General features: G+C 32.6%; 3 protein-coding genes across 4 annotated transcripts; all 3 read left to right on the top strand.

Annotated features, from left to right (window-relative positions):
* The first annotated feature begins 134 nt into the window (after nucleotides 1-134).
* LOC102598393 (non-specific phospholipase C6) lies at nucleotides 135-3,251 on the top strand. Its single transcript, XM_006351450.2, has 4 exons — nucleotides 135-671; nucleotides 878-1,649; nucleotides 2,572-2,748; nucleotides 2,827-3,251. The coding sequence occupies exons 1-4, from the start codon at nucleotides 348-350 to the stop codon at nucleotides 3,129-3,131; spliced, it is 1,578 nt and encodes a 525-aa protein (XP_006351512.1). The 5' UTR covers nucleotides 135-347; the 3' UTR covers nucleotides 3,132-3,251.
* A 2,102-nt stretch (nucleotides 3,252-5,353) lies between these two features.
* LOC102597968 (thylakoid lumenal 17.9 kDa protein, chloroplastic) lies at nucleotides 5,354-7,860 on the top strand. 2 transcript variants are annotated; one of them, XR_367579.2, is made up of 5 exons: nucleotides 5,354-5,674; nucleotides 6,900-7,014; nucleotides 7,114-7,183; nucleotides 7,388-7,669; nucleotides 7,771-7,860. XR_367579.2 is itself a non-coding variant. In XM_006351449.2 (4 exons), exons 1-4 carry the CDS (start codon nucleotides 5,397-5,399, stop codon nucleotides 7,606-7,608), a joined length of 684 nt encoding a protein of 227 aa, XP_006351511.1. In that variant the 5' UTR covers nucleotides 5,354-5,396; the 3' UTR covers nucleotides 7,609-7,841. The 2 variants fall into 2 exon arrangements, 1 of the variants encoding a protein (XP_006351511.1); XM_006351449.2 differs by having other exon boundaries at nucleotides 7,388-7,841.
* Nucleotides 7,861-13,592: 5,732 nt separating this feature from the next.
* Nucleotides 13,593-18,287, top strand: LOC102597647 (protein NUCLEAR FUSION DEFECTIVE 4-like). The gene is made up of 3 exons (XM_006351448.2): nucleotides 13,593-14,084; nucleotides 16,388-17,313; nucleotides 17,405-18,287. Exons 1-3 carry the CDS (start codon nucleotides 13,749-13,751, stop codon nucleotides 17,904-17,906), a joined length of 1,764 nt encoding a protein of 587 aa, XP_006351510.1. The 5' UTR covers nucleotides 13,593-13,748; the 3' UTR covers nucleotides 17,907-18,287.
* Nucleotides 18,288-18,550: the final 263 nt, after the last annotated feature.

Raw genomic sequence — 18,550 nt, 5'->3', positions numbered from 1 at the left:
ACCACCAAAAGTTTTTTCCCCTGTTTCACAATATGACTACTTACCACAACCACTCCTTAAATTTTACCACTTTACAGTTTTACATGTAATTAACTGTTTTTTTCTATTCAGCCAATAAGACCCACAATGAGATGAAGACAATCTCCATTTAAAGCTTCCACAAACTTACATCTGCACATTTATTTCATTCATTCATCTGTCTGCCTTACAACTCTCCCACTATTATTATACTACTAAATGTCTAGATCCTTCCTCTTTTTTAGTTCATCCTAACCATATACTCCTTATTTAGTAGTTTTACCATTGCTATTGCTATTGCTATTTCAACATTTTCTTGAGATTCAAGAATGGGTCATTTGAGAAGAAAGGCTCCACCTTTTTCCTCTGTTTTCTTGATTTTTCTAACTCTTTTATGGGGTTTTCAGAATACTTATGGAGACCAAAAACAACCCATTAAAACTGTTGTTGTGTTGGTTTTGGAGAATAGATCTTTTGATCATTTGCTTGGATGGATGAAGAAATCAGTGAATCCAAGAATTAATGGTGTTACTGGAAAAGAGTGTAATCCATTGTCTACTAAAGCTCAAGATACTGAAACAATTTGCTTTACTGATGATGCACAGTATGTGGATCCAGACCCTGGTCACTCTTTTGAAGATGTGGAACAACAGGTATAACCATCTCATCTAAAAACTTAAAGTTCAGTTCTCACTCATTCAGGTGGAGTTAATTTTCGTATCGTTACTCAATTAATAGTTATAACTTTTTTAACAATGAAAGTGACTCTGACATAATAACTATTAGTTGAGTGAGAATACTTTAGAGAATTGAATTGCATGACTGTCTCGTCTAAAAGTTTAAACTATGTTTCAAATAGGTATTTGGCTCTGGCTCTGGCTCTATTCCATCAATGTCAGGTTTTGTAGAACAAGCACTCACTATGTCTGATAAGAATCTATCAAGAGCTGTCATGAGAGGATTTAAGCCGGAAAATGTCCCAATTTACGCCACATTAGTTCGCGAATTCGCGGTATTCGACAGATGGTTTTGTTCAATTCCAGGTCCAACACAACCAAACAGGCTATTTCTATACTCTGCAACTTCTCATGGTTCCACTAGTCATGTAAAGAAGCAGCTAGCTACAGGGTATCCACAAAAAACCATATTCGATTCGTTACACGAAAACGGATTGGATTTCGGTATTTACTACCAAAACATACCATCAACTCTGTTTTACAGAAATCTAAGGATGTTGAAGTACATGTTTAAGTTTCATCAGTATGATTTGAAGTTCAAGAAAGATGCTAAAAATGGAAACTTGCCTAATTTGACAGTGATTGAGCCAAGGTATTTCGGTATAATCGGATATCCAGCAAATGATGATCATCCATCACATGATGTTGCTGATGGACAGAAATTAGTTAAGGAGATTTATGAGACACTGAGAGCTAGTCCTCAGTGGAATGAGACACTTTTTGTTATTACTTATGATGAACATGGTGGATTTTATGATCATGTTAAAACTCCTTTTGGTGATGTTCCAAATCCAGATGGAAATACTGGACCTGCACCTTCTTTCTTTAAGTTCGATAGGCTTGGTGTTCGTGTTCCAACGATTATGGTGTCTCCTTGGATCAAGAAAGGAACTGGTAAGTTTGAAATTTCCATCTTTTTTTATTCAAGTATTTGGTGTTTGAAACTTACTGGTTCGATTAATCTGAATTTGTGTCTAGCGTCAAGTATTCCTAGTGGAGAGGACTCCATTTCGAATTAGGCTCCAAAACGGTGTGGGGGAATGGTAAATGTGCCTTTATCCTTAATAAGAGATTTCGAGTTTGAGGCGTAAAAATGGGATTTGCTTTGACTAAGAGTGGTAAAACCCCTCATTATGAGGATTGATTTCTCTGATGGTCACTCAACTAATCGTTATTATCTCAGAAAGTTGCATTAATTTCAATATTTTTTAACAAAGAAAATGACTTTTTAAACTAATAACTGTGTTAGTTGAGTGTCATATGACATATGAGCAATCAACTCTCATTATGAGCTTTCTAGGGCATGAATTTGACTTAGTCGTATCATTGAACTCCGTAATTGCATGCTTAAAGCAAAAACAGTTTGAAATTTGTTTAGACTAGTCAAGTTTTAGAGCTCCCTCGCAAAGATGACTCTATTTCTAAGGCCCCTAGCCAGCCGAATGGTGTAGTGGAACACAAAAGTTACTTCATTCTTCTTAATTATAGTTTTGAATTCGAGCCGTGAGAATGAAATGCTGTTCAATAAGAAGTGTTTAAACCCCTCGTAATGAGTTTTATACTGAGCGAATCTGACTAATTAGTCGGATCAATGAGTTCCGAAGTAAGACAAGATTGATCCAAACTTCTACATGCTCCTTTCATATGGATAAAGTAAAATATATTACAATACAGCAAGATTTTCAGATCTTTCTGTACCACAATTTTTTTTTATCTAACATAGTCACGGGATCAACTCTTTTCTTGTGTTTTTCTCTGTGTCCTATTCTAGTTTTTGATTAACTAATGTCATATTTTTTTTATTTTTTTTATGCAGTAATAACCAAGCCCAAGGGACCTACACCAAATTCAGAATTCGAACACTCATCAATTCCAGCAACAATAAAGAAAATATTCAATCTTACATCGAATTTTTTAACTCATAGAGATGCTTGGGCTGGCACATTTGAACATGTTGTAGCTCAATTGTCATCTCCAAGAACTGATTGCCCTGGTAAGTACTCATACATCACTAGTTCTACTTTTATAGACGATTATCTTTCTCAATTTTCGATTGATTGATTATTTGCAGAGGTTCTACCTGATGCATCTCCTTTGAGAAGCACTACTACTGAAGCTGATGAAACTCGGGCATTGTCCGAGTTTCAGAGTGAAGTAGTGCAATTAGCAGCTGTGTTGAATGGGGACCATTTTTTGAGCAGTTTTCCACATGAAATGGGGAAGAAAATGAATGTTAAAGAAGGTCATAGTTATGTAGGAGGTGCAGTTTCAAGATTTATTAGTGCAAGTAAAGAAGCTATTAAGTTAGGAGCAGATGAGTCTACTATTGTAGATATGAGATCTTCTCTCACTACTAGAACTTCTGTACACCACTAGTTTATTTTTTTTATTTATATGTGATATGAATAAGCCCTTTAAATGTATATTGGTTTTTTGGTGGATTTTGGCATCCATTTATACTTTTGCCACTTAATTTACTAGTAGAGTTTTTCTTTATGTCAAGAGGATACAACAATCTATATATAATAACAACTACAAAGAAGGCAATGTTTTGTCCTATTTGCACCGTGTAGTTTTTCAACGAAGAGAATTCAGTTAAATCCTCGCTCTCCAAGCTAAGATTGTTTTGAATCCTCATTCCCCAAGCTAGTTTCGCGTTTGTGTGTACAATAACAGTAAATATACTTCAATCTTAAACTTCATTCCTCAATTACATCGGCGTGACATGAGTCTGATCAATAATCAATAAGATTGTGGTGGAGTGATAAGTACTTCTTCATTTTTTACCCAAAAAAAAGAAAAAATAACCAATCTAAACAAGCAAGGCCTTGTAAAATAGTTTAGGTTCAGAAGTTCTGTTTTCCTTAATTTTTTTTCCTAATACTCCCTCCATCACTTTTAGTTGTCATGTTTCGTTTTTCGAAAGCCTATGTGACTAATTTTCAAAGTTAAATTAGATATTTTAACCAAAAATTTTAGATATTAAAAAATTATACGAAAAGTACTACAAATTGCATCTTTTTGCATATCAATATGATGAAAAAATATATCGTAAAATATTAATCAAAGTTCTTATCGTTTGAGTCAAAAAAGGAAACTATGACAACTAAAAATGGATGGAGGAAGTATCGAGAGCTCCCCAAAAAGGGAAAGTCCTTTCACGAGAAGCTAAATTTTTGGGATATGTTTGCAAGTTTAGACATGAAAGATGAATGTAGTACGAGTTACGATGACGGCGATTAAAGGTGGGTCTTTGAAAAAATTATATTGTTGTTTAGACTTATTATTCATGGCACCATGTTTTTCATTATTTTGTCAATAACGTAACTCTAGAAAAAATTTAAAATGAGAGTCACGGGAGAATGAATTGAAAGAGTCCATGCGTCATGCGTGACAACAAAAGTCTTAACCGGTGATGTTCTTTTTTTTAATTTTTCGAATTAGAGTTGTCAAAATGAATCAGTCGCTTCATTCAGCTTTAAGCCTTATGGGCCAAAGAATTTGATGGGCTAGAATGAGTTGATCTTTCATTTGAAAGGGTTTGAAAATGATCAACTCAATCTTAGAAGGGATGTGAACTGGGGGCAGTCTAGCGCTTTTTTTTTTCTTCTTTTTAAACTTAAATTTTGTTAATATATTATATTTTTAACATGTCTAATAAATTTATATAAAAGTACATAAGAGTTACAATCATAACATACATTGTACATTAATTAGTGATGCTTTTAATTACAATTTCATATCTGAAATATATAAAATAAAAAAATGTGAAGATTTTCAAATCAAATATTGACAAACAGTGATGTTATTTTTTTATTTTTATTTTTTTGATTTTTTTTTTTACCCTCCCTAGGAGCTCTCACCCTTTTGCTCCCTTGGTGACTTGAACTCGCAACCTTCGGGTTGGAAGTGAGGGGTGCTTACCATCCGAACAACTCCCTCTCGTCCAGTGATGTTGTTTCAATCATTCTAGCAAATTTTTTTAAATAAAAATAAAAATCTTCTTGGACGAATAAATAAGTAAGGAAATATGAGGAAAAAAAACTTATAAATTAAAGAACAATTATGTTTTAATACTTAAGTTATTTAATTTAAGATAAAAAAAAATAAAATTGATCCATGCACTGATCCCAGCTCGGCCTTGATAAAGTCTCCAAAGCGAAAGACTTATTGGTCAATTCCATGCGCGAAGCCCATTTTGAACGGCTCCACGATACAATGTTATTTACTTAAAAAATTTTGCTCTAAAGCTTGAGAGTGAAATGAACTCTATGATTATATAAAAAGGAAAGAGCTCAAATCCATTGGAATATCAAAAATATTTAATTGCAATAGAGAAGACAATAAAATTGCTTGTTAATAATGGTTTGAAACTGGGGCAACTATCTAGGCTCAATAACCTTCAACATATTCCTTCCACAAAAGGCGAAAGGAGAAATCAAAATGAATATGAACTTGAAGATGATGATTATTTGAATTTTGTTAAATTTTAATGAAGTTTTAACAGTAATAATTTTTGAAAATAACATATTTAAAAACGAAAATGTTGGATAATCATCGTGGCGGAGTGTGGACCATAAATATAATTTACAAAATTACAAGTGCGTGTAGTATAGCAGCAACGACACAAGAAAGATAAACATGGCATTCGGAATTAGCGCTCGCCTTCTTCCCCAACTCACCGCCAAGCAAAGTTCTACCCTCAATTTTGCAGCTACAAACGCTGAACTTCCACTGCCAGTTGCGGTTTCGAAAATACCATCTTTTTGGTCAAAGGTACTTCCACTGGCAGTTGCGGTTTCGCTGGTCGCTCCCTTGCCTTCTTCGGCGATACCTTCTCTCAACTCCAAATCTTCTCCGGTTGCTCCCATGACCCCATTCTCACAATCCAAGAACTTGCCTACTGGACTCCAAAATGGGTAATTTTTCCTCATTTTAGGTTGGTTATTTTATTACTTTGCTGAAATTGAATTGTGCACTTCAATGTTGTCGAGGAGTTTGTATAACTCATGCTAATTAAGCCAATTTTGTTGTTTTCATTAATGTCGTGAACTCATGATATGCATTGCTTTGTTTCTTTAATTTGTCAATGAAATGGGATTGTAAAATGGGCTGAACCGTTTTGCTCATTGCACGGTGCTATTTGCTTGCCTAGTTCACCATACTAGGTTACCCTTACCTTTCGGTGGGCGAGATGAGAAGTGTTGTGTGCAAGCGAACCCAGATTCAAGTCTCGCAAATCCAGATTCAAGTCTCCCAATCGCCCCTAGTCAAAATAATTTTCATATGCTTGGAGCCTTGGACGTAGAAAAAGAGTTGGCCAGCACATGATGTGCTTGTTACACATCTTAATTCTGTGGCAGAACCACATTTACCAAATTGTATTCCCTTTACCATTAAAGCTGAATTTCTTTTATGTGTACATATATTAGTTGTTGTATCCTCTGGATACAATGGAGCATTTCTATGAATCCCCTGAATGAAATCCTGCTTCCCCCACTGTCTTTAATAAATAAATAAACAAAATTGTCTTCTTTCTAATAGTTTTAAGTTTTAGATGTCATCCACAATCTAATAAGCCGGCATGACTAAGTTAATAATGTCAACAATTAGAGGTACAATTTTGTCATTATCACCAACTTAATGCACACATCATTCATTACTCCCTCACATTGAAGAAGTGGATTCCGTAAAAACTGATGACCACTGCAGGAAGATTGTGTAGTTGCTAACCTTCTAAGCTAAGAATATTTTCCAACTATAGGTACCAGTTTCTAGCAGGCATCGCATGTAGTCTGCCTTCAATATCCTATTGTCACAAAGTCAACTTCAATAATATAGGCTTTTTCAGAATTCAACTAGTCCCTAACTCGTTTTTATTGCTTTAGGTAATTTCTTAGGGACCATTGTGTTAGTTTAACCCGTATGTAATAAGTGCAATGCATTCCTTGTCCACTTGGTGACATAGTTTTAGTGGTTAAACTTACAAAAGCTAAGTATCAATATGTTCTCTTGTTCCTTGCTTGATTTTGTAGTCAACTCTTTGAATATACAATTGAGGCAATTATTTAAAGCCAGTCTACTCGAACATTTAATGATTACTTCTGTCGTTTAGCTTATGGTTCATGTCGCTTGCTATTGCAGAAAAATCAGACCTTGCCCCTCAGTTAATCCAGGATGTGTCTCGACAAATCCCCAATCTTCTTCTTCTGCCTTCCCCTTGATAATTTCTCAAAATTCTTCTGGCAATGCTATCATGGTAAAGAAGATGTGGACTTTCTAGACTTCCAACCTTCGTTTTCATTTTGTTCAGAAACCAAGCAATTGCCTGCTGTTAAATTCTTCATATCTGTGGCAGCAATTGCAGGATGCCATTTTGAAGACACAGAAGAATGCAAAGATTCAAGTCGTTGAAGATATCCCTGACGGTAATCTTATTGAATCAAAATGCATCAAACATTGCACTTTACTCAAGATGCGTAGATGCCTGAAGTACTAGACTGATACAGATATAACTGCATAAAAGATACTTAACAAAGTATTTGAAATCTAGATATTGATTAAATAGGACTAAATAGGAAAAGTTTCCGGTGCATCATGGGAATGTTTGCTGATGATTGAAACAATTGCAGGAAAATATTTGCAGGCTGAGGTTGACGGAGGATTTGGCAGAGATGTTTTAGAATTTTTGGTGAAAGGAGATTCAGTTGCCTACAGGGCAATGGCGACAAAAGTGACCTATATATATCCATTTACTACTGCATTTGGAGATTCAAAAGGACAAGAAGAAAGAATGAAAATGATTGCAGAAGAGTTAGGATGGTATGCACCAAGTCTTGACTCAATGGATTAGAACTTTGATGCATATAACTTATCTACATGCACCAAATTTTGTATAGCAATTCATGCATGTGGTAAGCTTTTTAAAAAAATATTCATCTTTTGAATCTGATCATTGGTAAAAAAATTCAGCTGTCTTTTTAATAATCTGTTTCATTATGCTTTGTTACACCAGGAACTAATTCATATGACTTGTCATGGCCACTCTGGGGGCTTTGTAATTGCACACAACAATAAATATACATAAGGCTGCAAATAACATACAAGCTACACATTAGCATTTTCTGGGACAGCTTGTTCCGTCTTCTAACTCAGTAGATTTGATTCATTTATGCTGATATTATCACCTTAAAATAGAGGAATACTATACTGACATCTCATATAAGAGAAAGATTGATAAATAAGTGATCGTAAAATCTTAACTCACTAGGAGTGACAACATCATGAATTGTATAGCGGCTCCAGTTATACTTGGGTTGATCTGATTTTAACTTTAAAGTCAACCCAAGACCAAACTAACCCGACATCACATAGGTGCTACAGCCTACAAGGACTCGAGTTAATTAATTGCCCGACTTATAACACATGATTCTGCAACATTGAGACTTAATACAAACAAATATTTCCTTCAGAAAATAAGCAAAGAATATAAATAAATGTATATTTTTGCCCTCAAAAATAAAGAATAATGCAAACAAATATTTTTGTTCCCAAAAAAGCAAAGAACAAATATTAGAAGTTTCCTATACTATAGCTTTCTCAATCGAGTCTTAACTTATTTAGGACGAAGATATTGTAGTAATTCTTGTGTTTTGTATATGTAGGAAAGCGTGAAAGCTTTGTACTATGTGTCAACAGTTACATTTTTTAAAATCAAAAGCAGCCACAATATTCACTACTTTTTCCATTCTATTTTATTTTTTGATATAAAACACAACAGACAAATATCTTTGCTCCTACAAAATTAGCAAAGAATGATACAAACAAATATTTGCCCCCAGAAAAGCAAATGACAAATATTAGAAATTTCCTTGATGGCTTTGAAGTGATCCCCACAAATTTACACTTCATATTTTTATTTGTTTTTACCAGTAGTTGCAATTTTAATGAAATGAACTGCCAAGTTGTCAGCCAAAAATACTACTCCCTTCGTTTTAATTATGTCATGTTATTTGATTTGACATGAAATTTATAAAACAAAATTTGAAGTTTTTGATCTAAAATATGCTATCGATATTTGTGGGTTAACTTGCTACGAAATATAAAAATATGTTCTTATTTTTAAGATTGACAAACAAAAAATATATCTTATAAATTACGTATCACTATTGATCCTCGAGTTAACTAGCATGGTAGCTACGTAAATACATGTTATTATGCTTTAACTATGGTTAATTACACATTCTAATTAACGTTAATTGCATCACTAAACAAGTGTTCAATAAGTCATATGCAACAAAAAATTTACAAGCGATTATCAATAATTAAAAAGTAAAATGAATAAACAAAATTTTTATATACTTTCTTTGTAATATTTTTTATACATATAAAGTGACTTTGACTCATTCGCCTTCGTGATTCTTAATAATTCCACGTATTAAATAACCAAGCATATTCTTGTGGTAGGTGAATTAAATAACCAGATATCCCTGAAACTTGGAGATTAAACTATTATTCTTGTTTTATAAAAATCATGTCATACCATTTAATTATTTAAATATAGTATCATTTGATGCCTCTCCACTTGTCATTATTCTTTTAAAATTTTTTTAGCTCTTCTATTTGTGACATTCTTGCTGAAAAGACAGAACAGAGCTACTAAAATCTGGATTGTCTATAATTTAGGGGTGTACATGATCGGGTTGGTTCGGGTTTTTTAAATATCAAATTAAACTATTTGTGTAAAAAATTTAAATTTATAAACCAAACCAAACTAATAAAATTCGGATTTTTTCAGGTTTTTCAACCTCAGGTTGGTTCAGGTTTTTCAAATACCAAACCAAACCATTTGTGTCAAATTTTTAAATTTATAAATCAAACCAAACTAATAAACCTCGGATTTTTTCAGATTTTTTGGATTTTTTTCGGTAAAGTTTGCATACAAACATATAATTAACTTGTGCTCCAAATATTTCTTTAGTCCAACCAAAATACAATATATTATCAAAGGTGTTTCTTAAAAAAATAACACAAAATATGAGATGGGTACTAATGACACAAAAATATTCAATTAAAGATAATAATGAAATCATCATATAAAATAAATATTGCAAAGTCATAATGAAAATGATCATAATTTAAAAGTACTAAATCATGCTAAAATAAATTTAATAAGTATTAGTTACATTATTAAATATTTAAGGAAAATTAAAATTAGATTATGTATTTTAATTGTCTAAACCAATGTAAACTAAAGAACAAATATTCAATATTATTGTCATTCTTAGTGTTGAATTGATTTTCTTTTGCATTAGTATTAATTTGATTTTGATTTAAGTTTTATTAGAATTATCAACATCTATGAACTATAATCTTTATTGGACCACTCCGAATTCTAAGTTTTAAATTTGAAATAATATATTAAAAGATAAAAACTATGAAATAGTATAAGAAATATTTAAAATTATATCAAAGTATATATTTTTATGTGTAAAATAAAATTTTAAAATTACATATATAATGTCGGGTTGGTTTTGGTCTCGGGTTGTTTTTTTTTTAGTAAAACCAAACCAACCCAAATATAGTCGGGGTTTTTTTCCAATACCAAACCAAGTCAAACCAAACCACTAGTCGGATATTTTTTTGGTTTAACTCGATTTGCGATTTGGTTCGGTTTTCGGTTCGGTTTTGTACACCCAGTCTATATGATAGAGAAATCTTGACTGATTTAAAATAATATTATTTTTTTTAAAAAAAGTTGTGTTTTTAAATTAAATATTCGTAGAAGATACTAAATTATCGTTTAATTTTGTAATCTTAGACATGTAATGTGAAAATCTGAAATTAAAAAGGGCGGGGACACACATCAATGTGTGTGTATTATTAAGTTGGAAATTGCGTGTAAGATTTATATTTGATGAGATATCTGGCCACGGCTTTTCCTTATTTGCCATATATCTAATTTTGATAAATTCTCCCCCTAATTGTTGATTATCTAATTATTGTTGTTGGCTGTTGACTTTTCTAATATTGTTAATTTGGATTTTCTACTATTAAGATCGGTTTAATGAAGATTCGATCATGTGATACTGAAGAAAAAGGTAAGAAGAAAATTCGTGATGTAATTGATGAGATATTTCTATAATTCAATCTTAATCAGAGTTTTGGATTCAATTTTAAAAATAACAACTTTTCTAATTACACATGTTTTTTTAAGAAATACGTACGCAACGTGAATCTTGAGTATATGAATTTCAACTATCACATTTTTAAACAAACCAAAAAAAATTGGGGCCTTTTGTTTTCTTCTTTGAATATATTAAGAAAATGAAATATTTTGACTAAAACCAATTTGATATTAGCCTAACAAAATGGAGAAATGAAAATTTTCAAATATAAGAAAAGAAAAATAGAAAAAGAAGCTTAACTGCAAATAATGTTGATTAATGATTAACATATACTTGTTCTCAAATTTAATTAAACCAACTTGGAATATTATGCATACAATTTTCAATCACTATCAATTTCCTTTGCTGAAATAATGTTTTCATTTTTGTCTTCACTTGCTAAATAATCTATTGGATATAAAATATCATTTCCAATCATAGAGGATATGAACAGATATCTACATATCAATTAAAACTGAATAATATTTTTTTTAGATATTTTAATTTTTGTTAAAAGAAATCGTTCACGTCTCTTTGGGCTTTTAAAAAAAAATTATTATAGAAATTTTATATTTTCAATTTTTACCTTAAACCTAAATTCAATTATGAGAAATGAATACATAAAGACGGTTTTTTAAGCATTAGAGTTAGAAAATTAATCAAGTAAAATATACAAAGGTGGGAGAATTAATACTCTTATTTTTAGTGATTTAAATGGAAAATTATGAAATAACTTTCTTACGTGTTACACTTTATATAGAAAAATTTAAGGGAAAAAAAACATATAATGATACAATTTTCTTTTCCGATAATCATCATGTCTGAGCTAGCTAGCTTGCAAGCACTTTGACTATTTTCATGAGATATCTATCATCTCTCCAACAAGAGGTGTCAGGAATATAATGTGCGAGCAAGCTTGCATGCACCTTGACTAACTGACCAAACAAGAGATGCTAGGAATATGATATGCAAGCGATCTTCCATACACCTTAACTAATTTCACTCTACCTATCATCTCTCCTAGCAAGAGGTGCTAGGAATATAATGATCCAATCTTCTTGAGATAAAAAGGAGAAGATGTGTATGTATAAATAGGAAAAAAATCTATTTTTTCACACAAAGTTAAAAAGAGGAATATAATATCCACACTGAATAAATATAGAAAGCATAGCATTAAAGTATATTTTCCTTAAACAAAGGCATAGGTAACTAAAGTCCAATCATTTTTTTAGATCCCAAAACAGATTTCATTTTCTTTTTTTAGAGACAATGATATTTTATTGTGCAAGCCACATGGTTCCACCTTTTGCTTTTAAAACTTAAATTTTTTATTTGAACATGACAAAAAATAAAATAATAATAATAAAAAAGGAGGTTCAAAGCTTCAATTGATAAAAATAAGTCAAGAATTTTTATTCCTTTTTTCATAAATAAAAATGATGACATGAATTAATTAAATAAAAATACTCTTAAGAGAAAAAAAAGTTTAACCCTTTATCTTTTCTTTTTAAAGTTTAGAGCAAGCCAAGAATATTTGAAAAAAGAAAATTCCATGAATTAACGAATTTGATTAACTTGATTTGACTAATTTCTCTCTCCTTTATTAGCTAAAATAATATAGGGAAGATATGATGACAATAAGATTCATGAAAAGGAAATATATTTATATGGATAGTACATTATTTAATAAAATAGACTTACTCACATTTAACTTCTTTATTAAATTAGTACATAAATTTATTATAACGCGATAAAATTATTACATTCTCAACTTAATCTATAACTCTTAATATTAAATTATTTGATTTGGTATAAATATAAATTTTGACCGTAAAATAACTTTACTAAATATATAATGCATATATTACCTATGTTGATATAAACATTACATGTGTGGATAAATACTTATATGAATAAACTTTTTTCCCCGACTCCCTCAACTGACATAAACAAAGTTTTAAGCTAAATTGGCTTAATTTATTTTTAAGTATTGTGATATTATTCATTCCTAAATAAGCATATAAGTTTTTTTCTTCTTCAAAATATCTTTTATATTATGAGTATTCAATAATCGTAGACGATCACAAACGAATAGTTATATCAATTATTGGACTAATAATATATTAACATGGTCTAAGATTATCCACGTTAATTAAATCATCTAGAACTTTACTACTTTTTGCAAAAATCTTGACTATTAAAAATATCTAATATCTGTAAATAATTATTTTTCTATTTATCACGTGAATTTTACTTTCACATAAGATATTCTTAACTTTATAATTTGAGAGAATTCAAAATAAGAGGCTCACATCATTTTTTTCAAACTTTTTGTTCTCTCTTGTGAAAAAAATTTAGACTAATTTTTTAATCTATAATAAAATTAGGAACCCATTTCTCCCATTAGTTGTTTCATATCTTCCGTTTAAATTACTTTTTTTTTCATTTCAATTTATTAGACATATTTTGATTTAAAATGAGGTTTTGAAAAATATTTCTTTTTGAGATTTTTAATTAAATTATATCAAATATATTAAAATATATATCATTTGATCTTATAATTTTAAACATGTGATATGAGAGGTTAGAATTAAAAAAATTACGCAAAAAAAGAAAAAAATATTTCTTTCCAACACGAAAAAGTATTATTCGAAAAATATGCCGAACAAATTGAAATAAGAAACGGTACAATATAGTACTAATATGTCCTCTATAATTTCCTTGAATTTAGGCAGAACAATCAAACTCTTAACTCTTACTCCAGTTATTTACTCTACCATTTTTCATGCATAAACAAGAATCGAAATCGATAATTGAGCGGTAAAATATGGTGCAATTTTCAGAGAAATTCAGGGGATTTTTGAACGATCGATGGCTAGTTTTTGTAGCTTCGATGTGGGTTCAATCTTGTTCTGGAATTGGGTATCTGTTTGGAAGCATATCTCCAGTGATCAAGAGTGGTATGGGTTATAACCAGAGGCAAATTGCCTTATTGGGTGTAGCTAAGGATTTGGGTGATGCCATTGGGTTTCTCGCTGGTATTTTGTGTGAAGTTTTGCCTATTTGGGCTGTTCTGTTTATTGGGGTTGTTCAGAATTTTGTTGGGTATGGTGTTGTTTGGCTGATTGTTGCTCACAAATTGCCTGCTTTGCCTCTTTGGGTGGTCAGTTCACTTTTCTTTGATTACTTATCTGTTTTCAGCTTTATTGAATTTTGCACTTTGTTTGCTGTGATCTGAAATTTGAGCTCTTACATTTCCTAGTGGACAGAGTGATTAACAGTGGCGAAGCTAGAAATTTCATTTAGGATGTTCGAGATTTAGTATATATGAATCAAAAATATTTTTGAGTTGAATAATTTTCTCCGTGTGACTATAGGACCAATTGTTTTGCAAATTAGCTTTGAATCAGCAGAAGGCTCTCCAGTGGAGATAATTGACATCATTACTTGCCTCCAAAAAATGGATTTCATGTATTATTAATTCTTTGGGTTGAGGGAAATTGCAATTTCATGTATGCTAAATTGCTAATAAAAGTTTTACCTAAAAAATGAAACAAGTCCTGAAGAGTAGAGAAAATAATCATGAGAAAAACTTGCAATTTTTAAGGTTTCTCCACTAGCAATATCTCTACGGACATTCGGGAGAATATCCGAACTTCTGGATTTTGTATTATTGGACATTCAGAAGATGCATGATATTTTGTATTAGTGGACATCAAACTTCTGGATTTTGACTTGTAGTTCTCGATAACTTCAAAATGAGCAGAATATCATTATACATGTTGATCAAGTTCTGATTATATATTTAATCTCAAAGTCAAGTTCCCATGGTAATCGTTTCTGTCACTTCCTGATCTCCCCTCCTTTCCCCTCGTAGAAAATGGTAATCAAAGAAGGAAGCTAGATATCTTTCTCTTCTTTAAGTCATTTCCAATGGATTTGACATGATAGTTTTCTTTGAGAACTTTAATACCAAGGGTGAACAGGAAGGAGCTAAGCTGAGAAGTTACTGCTGGATTTGGTTATTTTTATCCTCAGTGATCGTGCATCTGCTTTCCTGGTGCTTTTACTGTATTACCCAGGATATATCATTTCATAACCTGCCAAATGCGGTTGAACTTTTTGAAATTTATGGCTTCTTAAAAAGTAACTTCTCTTTTGTTTTGATGGAGGGATTCCGTTTCTTCTCCCCTTTCTCCAAATATAATTACGAGTGAAGCCTATAATGGCTCTGAATTTCTCTTTTTGTAGCTTTTGGATTGATAATAGAACTTTCGTTAGTGATTTTCTTTTGTCTGTGAGATATGGCCATGAAATAGTGACACAACTACTTGTTCAGTGTCTTGAGATGTTCAGTTCAGATTAGAAATTACTGTCCAACCAACCAGGCACATTAATATAGCAGACATCATTTAATCACCAGCTGCTAGCTACACGTGTTCCTTGGTTTATGATTTACTTGAGCTCTTAATTTCAATCTACAGACAGATCGCCTGAACCACCAATCATAATGATTAGGTAGATGCATCTGAAGCACTGATTTCTGTTCATCACTTCCCCCAGAGACCTAAATTCATGGTGTCCAACTGGAGTGCAGCAATGGGCAACAAAAATAATTAGGCGGATGAGATTTAACTAGATAAGATCAAAGCATTGTATCCGGTCACAGTCCTACATCTATTGCCAGAGAGTTGTGTTAACATATGGCAATAAACTAATAAATGCCATGTTTCCAGAAAATAACTTATTGCAGGTACCGAAAGAGCAGGAGAGAACTAGAAGGTCTTACATACGTTCCACGACGAATTAAAGAAGTTGTCTTTACATCAGTTATTGCTTAAAAAATCTGCCTAGCTTAATATTCTGTTTTGATCCCAAGTTATTGTCTATGTGATGACAATGTATGAGCTCCCCATTTTGCTGTAGCGTTTTTATTCTTTGTTCTGGAAGATCCTTACAAAGTTTAGGCCTGGAAAAATATTTGACATGTAACGTATTGGGCCTAGAAAAATATTTGACATGTAACTCACTTATGGATGTGCTCCATACATTCTTGGGGATTTGCTACCATGTGCTATCCAACATGGAGCAATACTGTAAACAGTTCTGTCCCGAAAAGCATGCATGGGAGCAACTTGTATAAGAGTTGCCAAAGTAAATTTAGAAAATTCACTGCCTATTTGGGCTTCGGTAGATGGAAAATAATCACTTAACTTTTCAATTGTTCAATTTGTAAGCTAAGAAATGCTTAAATATGATTTCTTACATGAAACCAATCAAAACATGTTCAGTGTACTTAATAAAAAAACATGCTCAATGTTTACGAAAGGTTGGGTTCCCTTTGATCCTGGATGTATTGCCACAATTCTGCAGTTTCCTCTCCCTCTCTCTCTCTTTGTTTTTTTATAATGCAACAGTTCGCTCTTTTGTAATATTTTATTAATTGAGGATTTTCTGTTTTTGCAGCTTTGCGTTTTAATATTTATTGGGACTAATGGTGAGACATACTTCAATACAGGAGCCTTAGTTTCCTGTGTACAGAATTTTCCTAAAAGCCGTGGTCCAATAGTGGGGATACTTAAAGGATTTGCTGGGCTAAGTGGTGCAATTTTGACACAAGTTTATGCTATGTTCAACTTTCCTGATCAAGCATCCCTTGTTTTCATGGTTGCTGTTGGGCCATCAATTGTAATTACCGCTGTGATGTTCTTGGTTAGACCTGTAGGTGGTCACAAACAAGTTAGACCTTCAGATCATTCGAGCTTCCTATTTATCTACAGCATTTGCGTTATCCTGGCAGCTTATCTGTTGGCAGTTTTGCTTCTTCAGGATTTAAGCAGTCTAAATGAGAATGTGGTAATCTTTTTGACAATTGTCTTACTTATTTTAATAGTGCTTCCGATTATTATTCCTATTTTTTTGGTTTTCTTCTCTGAACCAAGGCCGGTTTTGGAGGAGAGCCTTCTTCCTGAGCCAGAGAAACAAGAATCCTCTAGAATGGGGAGTTTCATTCTCAGCCTCAGCGAGGTAGAAGATGAGAGGTCTTCTGAGGAAGACACACTCCCATCATCAGAAAGACAAAAGAGAATTGCGCACTTGCAAGCTAAACTATACCAAGCAGCAGCAGAAGGAGCAGTTAGAGTCAAGCGGAGAAAAGGTCCACGCAGAGGAGAGGATTTCACTTTACTTCAGGCTCTAGTAAAGGCAGACTTTTGGCTTATTTTTCTCTCCCTAGTTCTAGCATCTGGTTCTGGTTTGACAGTGATTGATAATCTGGGTCAGATGTCTCAGTCGTTAGGTTATTCTAACACCCACATATTTGTTTCAATGATAAGCATTTGGAACTTTCTTGGTCGTGTTGCTGGTGGATACTTCTCTGAGAATATAGTAAAGTATGTTTCCAAGTTCCTAATTACCAATACAGTTTCTTCCTTATGGAAGCATTTTTTTCTGATGTTTTAACTTGTTTATAATGATTATCAGATACTATGCATACCCAAGACCTGTGGCAATGGCTGCAGTTCAAGTTGTTATGGCATTTGCTCTTTTCTTCTATGCTATGGGGTGGCCTGGTTCAATATATGTGGTTTCTGTGTTGATAGGACTCTGCTATGGAGCACACTGGGCTATTGTACCAGCTGCAGTCTCAGAACTTTTTGGATTGAAAAGCTTTGGTGCATTGTATAACTTCCTTACATTGGCTAGTCCAGCTGGTTCACTGATATTTTCTGGTGTTATTGCTAGTGGTATATATGACTATCAGGCAAAGCAGCAACATGAACATCGGATTCAAAGTTCCGGACTGGGTCTGGGAGTACCTCTCGTTGTTAAGGATGACTTTCTTACTTGTTATGGTTCCATATGCTATTCACTCACAATGGGCATCATGTCAGGACTCTGCATCATTGCATTTATCTTGAGTATGATTGTTGTGCATCGAACGAAGAGGGTTTATGCACAACTCTATGGCAAGCCTCTAGCTTGAAGGGTATTCAACTTAAGACACTCTGCAGTTTATATCATTCAAATGTATCCTCATTCCTTGGCAGATTACTCAAGCGATTTTGAGGAAAGAGAAGGCATCACAGATATAATCTGCATGTACACGCCCCCGGAAACTGAAGCCTTTGTCATGTCTCTTTGTTTATAAACTATTTTAGAGTGTTCTTGACAAACACAATTTTTAGATTGCCAGTGAACCTTATTATTCCTTCATGTAATACAGTGTATGAAGCCTTTTAAACATAAAGTGTTTTTGTTTTGCTGGAGATACCAGTCATTTGTAATTCTTGATCATATGTTATGATCACTATTTGTGGTACAATGTTAAATTTTTGAAGAAATGGAGGATGTGTTTGTTCTTTCATCTTCCTTACAAGCCTTGTCTGCTTCTGTCATACGGGCATCTACACCGTCCTTCTTTGATATTCTAATCAAACGGAATGTGTAAAGAGATAGTAGCTTTAAAATTCATCAGTGTAGAGAGTTATGCAAAAGACAAATGTTAGTCGGTTTGTTGATCACGCAAACTCAAAAGCATGAGATAGTGATAAGGATCTTGTAACTGAAAGTTTTGAGTTTTGTTTTTGGACATAATGTGTGAAAAGGTGATTTTCACTTAAATGTAAC

This window comes from Solanum tuberosum, unplaced genomic scaffold (assembly GCF_000226075.1).
Source record: "Solanum tuberosum cultivar DM 1-3 516 R44 unplaced genomic scaffold, SolTub_3.0 scf00127, whole genome shotgun sequence".
In the NCBI taxonomy this organism is placed as follows: Eukaryota; Viridiplantae; Streptophyta; class Magnoliopsida; order Solanales; family Solanaceae; genus Solanum; species Solanum tuberosum.
This window is presented reverse-complemented; position numbering and strand designations above follow the sequence as displayed.